The sequence below is a fragment of the Bidens hawaiensis genome, unplaced genomic scaffold, assembly GCF_021521415.1.
Source record: "Bidens hawaiensis isolate Kalapana, Puna unplaced genomic scaffold, B.hawaiensis_p1.1 tig00013803_1, whole genome shotgun sequence".
Classification (NCBI taxonomy): Eukaryota; Viridiplantae; Streptophyta; class Magnoliopsida; order Asterales; family Asteraceae; genus Bidens; species Bidens hawaiensis.
The window spans coordinates 467,969-478,969 of NW_027492178.1; the positions used below are offsets into that span (position 1 = coordinate 467,969).

The 11,001-nt window shown below is 33.4% G+C and overlaps 1 protein-coding gene across 1 annotated transcript; it reads right to left on the reverse strand.

The window, feature by feature from the left end:
* Window positions 1-10,084: 10,084 nt before the first annotated feature.
* Window positions 10,085-10,777, reverse strand: LOC143544899 (uncharacterized). The gene has a single exon (XM_077036881.1). The coding sequence runs from the start codon at window positions 10,775-10,777 to the stop codon at window positions 10,085-10,087; it is 693 nt and encodes a 230-aa protein (XP_076892996.1).
* Window positions 10,778-11,001: the final 224 nt, after the last annotated feature.

Below are 11,001 nucleotides of genomic sequence, written 5' to 3' on the forward strand. Positions count from 1 at the left end.
GTGTTACTGGGTCAAATAACGACCTTAATGTTATCGATCAGTCAAATTTGATCAACGACCTTATCGACGGGGTTGAACCACCTCAATCTTTTGTTGCAAATGGAGAACTCTTCAAGTATGGGTACTATCTGGTCGATGGTATTTACAACGAATGGGCTTTGTTAGTTCAAGCTTTTACAGATCCGATCGCCGACAAACGGAAGTATTTTACGAAGAAGCAAGAGTCTGCTAGAAAAGATATTGAAAGAGCTTTTGGAGCTATAAAAAAACAATATTATGTTCTGGCGAACCCGATACGTTATTGAACTCGGGAGAGGATAACGGACGTCGTCTACACGTGTCTGATCCTACACAACATGACGTTAGAAGACGAGGGCAAAGCTATCCGCCAAAACTACCAAGGTGACATTCCGCCACAACCGTCCACAATCAGTGATCAACAAAAACTTCATAACATAGCAAATATCAAGAGCCGTGAGATACACAGGGATCTTCGACATGAGTTGGTTGAACATTTGTGGGCGGGGCGACCCGATGATCTTGTATTAGATTAGTGTTATTATTAAGTATTATTGTTTGTTTAATTTTTAGTATGTTTTTTTTTGTAATTTGAATTTTAAAAAAAATGTGTGTTTTTTTAAATAATTTATGAGTTTTTTTAATAATACGTTTTTTAATACATTTATAAAAAAATAAAAAAAAAATCCGCTGGAGCCCCTGCTGGAGCCCCTCCACACCAGGGCCAGGGGCTCCAGTGGGGGCTCCAACACCCATCTTATCCAGTTTCTCTCTCTGCCACACATCACAATATTATTGGCTGGAGCCCCCACTCGCGCCCCCGTTAGAGCCCCCACACCCCTCAGCCTTATTGGGTGGTTGAGGTGGCTAAGCATAAGTTATAATAATAGCATAGTTACAAACTTTTTGTCATTGTTCTTTCTGTCCCTTTCAAACTTTCCTATCTAAATTAGTTCATCAAACAAATCAAAACATTATTTAACTCTTGATGTTTTTACTTTTTAGTCATATCAAATATATGAAATGTGGGCCCGTTGACATTTCTCATAAAGCTCAAATTGTTTTCACATTTTACATGAGTTTAAACGGTGAAAAGTAGTTATTCATACATATATTATAGATATATTATAGTTATAGATATGTCGCTATAACTACAGCGACATAAGCTACGACTGGGATGACATGACACTAAAACAATCAGGATTAATTTGGGCTGACATATTTAACATGTTTAGAAGAAAAGGATGATGATCTTGTTAACATGTTTAAACAGATAGGTTTATCTGTTTCATCCATATTTTTGTAACACGTTTACAACTTTATTATTACATGCTCCACCGCCAACTTGTTTGATGATTTAGATAAATGAGATAAACGGATCGTGTCCAGGTTACACGATTTTAAGTCTATGTGGGTTTGAGAACAATTGGGTGACTTGTGAATAGTGATTAAAGAGAAAAAAGTTTAACATACAACGATAGCGAAATCAAACGTAGTCAAATCCTAATTCTGGCTTTTGAGATTGAATAGTTGTATCAAGTATCAACCTACTATTATTATTTTAATAGTTGGACCGTCCTAGACCTAGGGTGGCCCTATAAGCAACACTTATTATAGCTTTGAAACACTAGGCTTTTATGAGATTGAACATATTCAATGAACCCAAAGTACATGATGGATTGGACATACAAGCAATTAAGTGAAGTTCTTCAAACAAAATAAATCCGGCCCACCTGAATTATTTGTCATTTTGTCCTAATGTATCAACTAATTAACAGATATTATCACAAATAGAAAAGAACAAAAAATTTAACTTGAACATTTGTAAGTCAAAAAAAACAAAATGATTTAACACTTTTGTGGAATTGTAAATCAAAGTATAGACACCATCACATTAAATGTCTCACACATGCCATTGTAACTCTCTCTTGGTCCGGTTTATTACGGCTTTTGGTGACACTTTCAACAGCCTCGTGTCAACGGGGAGTTGAAGAACAAATGTGACATTGGTCAAGAATGCAAGCGAATCCGGGTTCGAGTCAAGCAGACACCAAGTTGTGATATATTCACAAAAATAGTTGATATCCTCCTAAAAGCCTCAGAATCGTGTATACTAACACTTCTCAAGTTGTAGCCTGGCCCCGGTTGATATAGACAAGAATTCATTTATGGATTCTTCTCAAGTGTACGTAAGGTAACCAGAAACCAAATGAAAGCATACATGCAATTTATACATTCCTATACATGATCTACTTGTTTATATATTTTTTGGAATGTTATAAAAGGTGAACAAACAATGCATTTCAATCAATTTTATTTATATTTTAAAAGTTTTTAAAATTGAAATTATTTCTGGTAAATGTCTTCTGCGTGTAACCCTTTACAGCACATAACCTTTTCTAAATGATACATAATTTAAATATAGCAACGTGAGACAAAGAGGTGTAACCATATTTTTAGCTTATGTGAGTTAATACTTTTGGAAAAGGTATAAATTACTTACTACTTAATGAGAATCAAAATATTCCTATTTAACAACCATGGACAAATGAGACGAATAATATGCCACCTAATTCATCGACCAGCTCCAGAACATATCCAAGGGTCAAGTTGGTCGACAACGTATTAGTCTCTTCCAAACTTTGGGGGGTTCAAAGATCTAACAAATAGAAAAAATATGCGGCCAAGTGTTTTTTTTTATAAATTAGATTTAGTTAATTTGTGTTTCATATTATATTGCTTTTAAAAGTAGGGTTATTTGGTACTCTTAAGCTAATCAATAAGGGGTTACAAATTTTTGGAACACCGCCCCCCCTAGGCAATAAATATTGGAGAACGAGTATTTGTCGCCTCTCATGTTGTTTTGGAAATTATTATTATATTCAAATGTGTCTCTCTCTCTCTCTCTCTCACACACACACACATATATATATATATATATAGAGAGAGAGAGAGATACTACAACACTATTACACCCCTAAACAAAAGCTTACCATTTACTGACTGGGCGTCACATGATACAAACACTATATTTTGTAGTTCCTTCACTACACATAGCCAAACATGTATAATTGATTAGGAGGTAGACTATGAATCATTTACTATGTCCTTGAAACTTAACTGTTATGAGGTCTCATAAGTCATTAAAAGGCATAACCAAATAAACTCTATCTATCTCTGATGAATTGAAAAATAATTGTCTCTTAGTATAATAATTAATCATTAAAATACTATTAAACAACCCTAACTATAATAGTGTGATCCCTTTACTTTATTAGCACTTTATATAAATTTTATGAAAAATGAACTATCAAATATAAATTTTATACTTGAAAATGTAATTTACGGGTTATTTTTTATATTTAAATGAGTATTTCTAAACACACCCTTTTTATTTTTTACCCTTGCTCCTAACTTTTTGTTTAAATTACTAATTTCCTTTAACTATTATTATTTACATATTAGTCCCACAATTCATTTTTTTCACTTAATAGTCTTTATTTAGTACTAGTATGTGTGCCCGCGCGTTGGAAACAACAAAGATTCAGATAGTAGGGGTTCGGTTTGTTAGGTAATTGATGTAGATAACTATTTTTTATTTACTTATATATTAAAAAGAAAGTTAAGTATGGGTGAATGTTTAAAAGCTTATGTTTATTATTTTATAATAAATACTGCATGTCAGTCCACAAGTAAGTTGTTTAATAAAATGGATTAAAGAGGTATATTCAAACATATGATATTACAAAGTGTTAAATTACTTTCGACATGATAATCCAAAACATGAATATTATAGTGCCAAATTCCCAAAACATGAGCATTACAAGGTCCGGTTCATGTCAGGTTGGAAGTGATCACCTTTACATTAAATCTGTATATATTAATGTCTATACGTTCCAAAATGATACTTTCAATATACCAAATGGCGAGTCTAATGTTTGCGTTTCTTAATGGCGAACAAAATAGATAATGAAGTAAGTCAAAAAGTAATTTAATAAATACTTTAACTTAAACGTCAAGAACATGGATCGTGCATGCGAATGGTTCTCCAATGTAAGTACAATTTGCACGTTAGTATTTATGTATGTGCCATCTCCCTACAATCTCTAAACTAAAAGACACTACAGTCTCTAAACTAAAAGACACTAAAGCATATGCGTAAACACTTCTTTTATGCTTGTAGTCTAACCCGTAAGAGGGAAACAAAAGTATTTCGTCCTCTTTCTTTGGTAAGCCAATGCCAAAATTGTCCCGCCATGACCCCTGTTGCATAGAAAGTGAACCAAAATGAAAAAGAAAATCAAATGGGAAACATCTAATTTACACTTTAACAAATGGTAACATACTGATATATAACCATTTCACCTTAATATGATGACGAACCCAAATTTGCAGATCTTCAAATATCTCTATAGAAAATTTCTAATCAAGCTTTAAGAAAATAAAAATTATAAAACAAAAAAAAGGTTCACTTGACCATCAACTATAAGAACCGGGCACATAATTGAAAGTAAAGTTGGCTCATACCATTTCAAAGTGAAGTTGAGAACCTTGTGCAAATAGCAGATCAAGCCATTTAAGCAATTCTGAAGACTAAACAAAATGAATATTAGAATACTAAAACAGTAAAACTGCATACACCTATTTTTTCTATTATTTTCTACAAATAATTACTATTGTAATGTACAAAAAAAAGATTAAAATATGCATAAAGATTCATAGTATCCTAAGAATAAATAACTTAAATGATCGTTCCATTGTCTGCGAAAACAAAGAATACCAACACTAATTCATATTTTTTACTAAATATATATCATGAGTTTCTACTAAAAAATTTACATACGTCATAAGTCAGATAATGCTTGAAGGAATTACCTAGCAAGATCCCTAAGAAAATCTTGATGGTCACTCTTGAAAAGGGTAAGATTGGAAAATCAAACAACTGTTCATGAAACATATCATTTTTATTATTGCTAATGTTTTCACGGTTTCACCAATATATATTTGTGTCGTAAGAAGGGCATTAAAATCATCAATTTCAATGAGGGGGGGGGGGGGGGGGAGGAGACGGGTCATCTCCGAAGTTCCGAGTGCCCAAAACGAGCACTAATAAATGGCCCTTCTATAATTTTTACCCAAAAACTGATTGTCCATTACTGGCCTACCTGTCTGATAGATTTTGGTAACAAACTAAAAAAATTAAGACCAATATTATTGTTAGGCTAACACTTTAACTGAAAATTGGTATAATGTGGAATGACATTGTTTTATTCATACAAAAATATTTAATCCTACTGGGTAAGCCTGCGCAAAACCTGAAGAGTAAGATGTCATCGAACAAATCGTACGTTTTTGGAGCGGGCTGAAGGAGTGAAATGACAGCAGTACCCTCGAGAATGTGAAGAAACTGTTTAAGTGAATTCACAATCTGATAAGTTTTGGAACTATCCATCCCTGTTGATATCTCGTCCATAAGAAGAACCTTTGACGGTCCCACTATCATTCACCCGTCGTCACACGCTTCTTTTGTCCACCCGATATTCCCCTTATCATTTGATCCCCTACCATGGTGTCTGCACAGATATCCAACCCCAAGAGCTGCACATAAACCGTTTTTAGAAATGCGATAATATAACCAGATAAATCATTCAACTCAAAGTCAAACCGGTCAAACGGGCCAGCCAAGTCAAACGGGTCAGAAGTCATACTATTTGAAAATATATATGTAAATAATATAGCATGCTAAATCATTCTCTTGAAAATAAAAGATTACTACTCAAATAAAATTAATTGTGTAAACATATACACACACAAATAATTTATAAAAGAAGCTAAAGGTTTTGAGCAAAAGTCGCCCAGTTTGACCATAACCGTTTTGACCCGCTACCCAAACAGCTTACCATTTTGTAACGTTTATTTTCTGCTTCTACAACTTTCAAAAAAACTCAAGCCAACGTATCAACAGATGATGAAAGTGACACCGCCGTTGAGTTATCTTCTGCAAACTCGGGAAGTCAAAATAAGAAAGGAATGATCCTTCCATTCGAACCGCATTCAATTACATTCGATGATGTCAAATACTCTGTCGATATGCCACAAGTAACATTACTCATTAAAATGAATGACATAGGTACCTACACTTATTAATAACACAACAAGTTCATAACAAAGAAGAACATAACAAGAGATTAACCCGAAACACAAACTCTATTAATCAAAAAACATTGTTACATGAAACGACTATCTGTTTACACCGATGCCCTATTTATACACATCCTATGAATATATACATGAAACTCAAAGAGATCAATTAGACTTTATAAGCAAATACGCATGTACAGTCCAATATAGCTTTACCTTTGTCCAAAAGAAAGTCAAACAAAGAGAAATAATACTCACATGTTTGACAAAAAAAAAGTCAGTTCAATATAACAAAGAAAAAGGTCAAACATGCACAAAAAGTGAAAGTTGAATAAAAAAATTAATAATCCCCAGAAAACAATTTGAATCTTATAAAGTCAAACTTGCCCCAAGACTAAATTTTACCCAGATTGTTTTCCAATTCGATAATTTTGTTATGACCAGTATGACCCTCTCTTCCATCATCTTTATTTGTAGCCAATTTACCCATTTCTAACCAATGAAATTTTCCAACTATATAAACTTCAACAAAAATAAGTATTAGTACAATATAACTTTTACAATTTTATCGCATAACAGGTAGATTCGGGTGAGGTTTTATCTCATAACAGGTAGATTCAGGTTAGCTTTTATCTATAACGGGCAAGACAAATGATAATTTTACATTCATTTAAAATATTTGTAAAACAACTTGTTATTGATAGAGGACACTTTTATGCAAGTGAACAACAAGTACATATCCGAATCAGCAAAACTAAAAAAAAGAGTCCAAAGGGCTTTTAAAAAATCTCTTTTTCATGCAACGAACCAGTACCTAAAGGCTTAGTGTAAATCTAAGTTACAGAAAACAAGTCACCAGATAAAAAAAATAATCAAAGTTGTGTGCAATGAACATACACTAATATGCATCAAATGTCACAAAGAACACATTTAAGCTAACTTTACATCCTGGTCACATAATTCAGTTTTTGGTGGCAGATATAAAGCTGATTACTTGATCACAAGAAGCTGCTCAACACTTCAACAGTTAACACTAACATGAAAAATAATATTATTATAACAATCATGTGATCGGTTTCCTCTGTAGAACAATAGTAAACTTTTGAACCTTTTTTTAAAACCTTTTTATAAGCTAACTATAAACCCATTAAAATTAAAGAAAGCTTAACCTAAAATGACCATTTAATTGTTTGTTCTATCATACAATAACAACTTTGCATTTAGTTAGTACTAAATCCTATCAAATTAAAAACAAGATAAATAATAAAGAACAGAGACATATATTTTAGTAATGAATGCTGTTTATTTGACATTTTTAAGTTACACAAAGATCTTGGATTCCCATGTAAGGCCCAAAGTTATAATAACATGTCCTCATTTTCTTTCTAATTTTAGTTAAGTCAATTGTGTCTTATAATCATTAAACATAAAAGATACATACCTTTTTATTATTCATTTAATGGAAAAGAAATACCGTTAACAATGTGGGGAAAATTGTTCCACTTGTCGAGTTGCCAACAATCCATATTGTTTTCATAATCCACGAGCCCGATCATTTCAGCAACACCAACAAACTGTTTGCTTTCATTCACCTAAAAACACAACCGAAATTGAATAAGAGGTCATGAAAGATCACACCATGGGCCGAGCTCGTGGTTTCATATTAGTAGTCTCCGACTGTTTGACCATAACATTTAGCTCACTTTGTTATTCACTTTTGAATTTGTTCTTTGCTTTTATTTTCTGCTACTTTTGTACTTGTAATTTTGCAATGCTACACATAATTCCCATTTCCCCCTTTATTCCATATCCCATAATCTCATATACACGTCCCTCTATAATTAACCAGAATACCCTCGGGTGTCTTACCACAACCAACATAATAGTTTCAACCGCTCTCCTCCTCATAACACCCATGAAACCTATTAGCCCAATGACACAAACTCCTATTTGAATAAAAGAATTAGGCCTATTTAACAACATAAAACATCGAAGAAAATTAAAAAAACCCGTCTATATTTTGATATATTTAAAGTGTTTTATAAATAATTATACAGTGACACATTTAATCTTAGTTCGCTGTACTTTTACTCGTTTCACTTCATCTTAATTCAAACACTTGTTTTAAGTAGATGACGTAATAGAAATAAGTTCAGTTGCGTTCGTTATCTAACCTGAACCGTAGTTGGCTCCATGCGTTCATGCTTTGCATCCAGCTTAACATTCCCTTCTTCAAGATAAGAAACACTAACGTAAAAAGAAAGTTAAAGGAAGGGTCTTTCGGATTGGGGTCGCGATCATAGCATGAACATGTGGGGACACGATTATTTCACCTTTGAGTTGCCAGCTAAACCATTTTCAGCCAATCTGAAACTTTTGAGTTACGGCATAGCTGCACGATTACAAAATTAAAATAATATATTAATATTGTGGCAATGTAACTAACTTTCTCAAAATAATTGTCGGTCAGCAAAAACATTTGACAAGGGCAAAACCGTCTTTATCACTTTAAAAAAATAAATATAGAGAAAAAGATTGGCCATAGTGATTTACGACACCACAAGCACCACACCTTCAACAATTAAAATATTAAATAATTACCACATTGCTCCTTCAACCTTTTTATGGAATAAAAAGCTTTTGCTAGCAGCCAATATCCAATCCAACCACCCTGAAAGAAAAGAGACTTGAGACCTGTCTACAATGGCTTTATCTTAAGAACTATATGCACATATGGAATAAGATTCCAATGATTAAGAATTAATATATTCGTAACCCTATATCGGGTATCGAAATGTTGCACCTAGCCAATCCTACGACACCTAGACTAGCTAGACGGCGCCTTCTGTTTTCGACCAAACAAGTTATGCACGTGATCCTAACACTTTATGCAATAAAACCGAATAGTATGACTAGTTGAGTTAGTTAAGTAAATCTAACTTAATTCCTAAAAGAAACAAGTCTACAATGGCTTTATCTTAAGAACCATATGCATGCACATATGAAATAAGATTCAATGTATATAACTAAAATATTTATAACCCTAAATTGGGTATCGTTATGTTATACACTTATACCTAGCCAATTTAAAGACACATAGACTAGCTAGACGGCGCCTTCTGTTTTCAACCAAATAAGTTATGGGCGTGACCTTAACACGTTATGAATAAAACCAAAATATTAGACTAAGTTAAATTTAGTTGAGTGAATATAACTTTCTAATAGGAAACAGTCTCGTTGTCCAATGAATCAACAAGGTATGCGATGACTCTAAAGGCTTCATGAACTAAGACACAAAGCCTACGGTAGTCCAAGATCTACCACGTGGCCATGTTCACTACAGAACCCAGGTTTTTTTTCAACTAATGATCACTCTTTGAATATGTTTGATAATTCGAAGTCATTCTTCGTATATTACACATTAAAAATACGTTTAAAACATTTGATAACACTAAAATAGTTCCTAAAGTTTCACTTTACTCTACACCCCCCCCCCCCGGACCACCCCTACTACGCTGACAAGACGTGACATTTACTTTCTCTGGGTATTTCCGCACATTGTCTATGGTAATGAGAAAAGTCGAAAACTACTACTCAATAACAAGTTGGAAATTAATCAAATAACATAACTAACACTACATTCTTATGCTTATGTCTTTCTAGAACAAATTTGTAGACATCTAAATAAAAAAAACAAAATGTTACATCTTACAACTTCATAAATCATAACCACATTCAATAATTTAGAATGGCTTCTGAACCACTATAATATAAAGAAATTGCATCATGGGTTATACCTTTATGCATGGAGTGACTGTACTGACACCAATACAACCATCAAACAACAAAAGGTCCAAATTATCTAATACAATAATTCACTTTGTGCCCATATGGTATTCTTTAGAAAATAAAGCACACCAACGTGTCAATTCTTTAAACTTAATCTCTCATAACTCAATGGCATGTTCACTTCAACACTACTAGAGCTTTTGCAACTAAGAATCCCTAGCACTTCCCATGAAGCTTTCCGATGATAACCCGAAAACCGATTACTTGATTCAACCGCTTTCGAAGTATTAACAACCTGCCGGTTCCTGATGTCTTGGAGGTCCATCTCTGATGGCCCTTTCAATGGTCCAAACACAAGATCAGACCACCTTGAAGAAGATGTTTTATTACTCAAATTATTCGCGGTCGGTTCATGATTTAATCTTGAGTTCCGGTTGAGCTTCTTGTAATCCAAAGAGTAGCTGTTTCTCACAAGTTTCTTACCACTTGCAATATTATTATTTGTGCTCTTTAACTCGTGCATTGACTCGGACCGACGACGACGAATACGTTTCACTTTACTTCTTTTACGGGTTGTAATTTGAATATCGTTGATTGGTACGAGTTTTCCTCCAGAAAACATGTCTTCTGCATGGGACATCCGGTGTGTATCTGAAAGCACATCGGATGTCCCATTGCAGAACTCAAATAAATCTTCGGATGTGGGCGGGGATTGTGGATTTTGATTATATCCGGAATAGGGATCTTCGGTTAAGGGGTAATCTGTGAGGGAAAGTGTGTCAAGTGCATCTAATACTTCTTGATGATCATAATCATCGTTGACACTCATTTTGACAAAGTGTGTGTGTGTGTGAATATTGGATTTTGATTATGTGAAGTGTGAAGGAGTCAAAGCATATAGATGTACGAAGGCATACGTCTATATAAAGAAATGATCATGTTTCATTAAAAATGTGCATGCACTCATGATGTAAATTTTAAATATATATGACAATAATAATAATAATAATAATAATAATAATAATAGTAAAAACAATATAAATATAACAATCT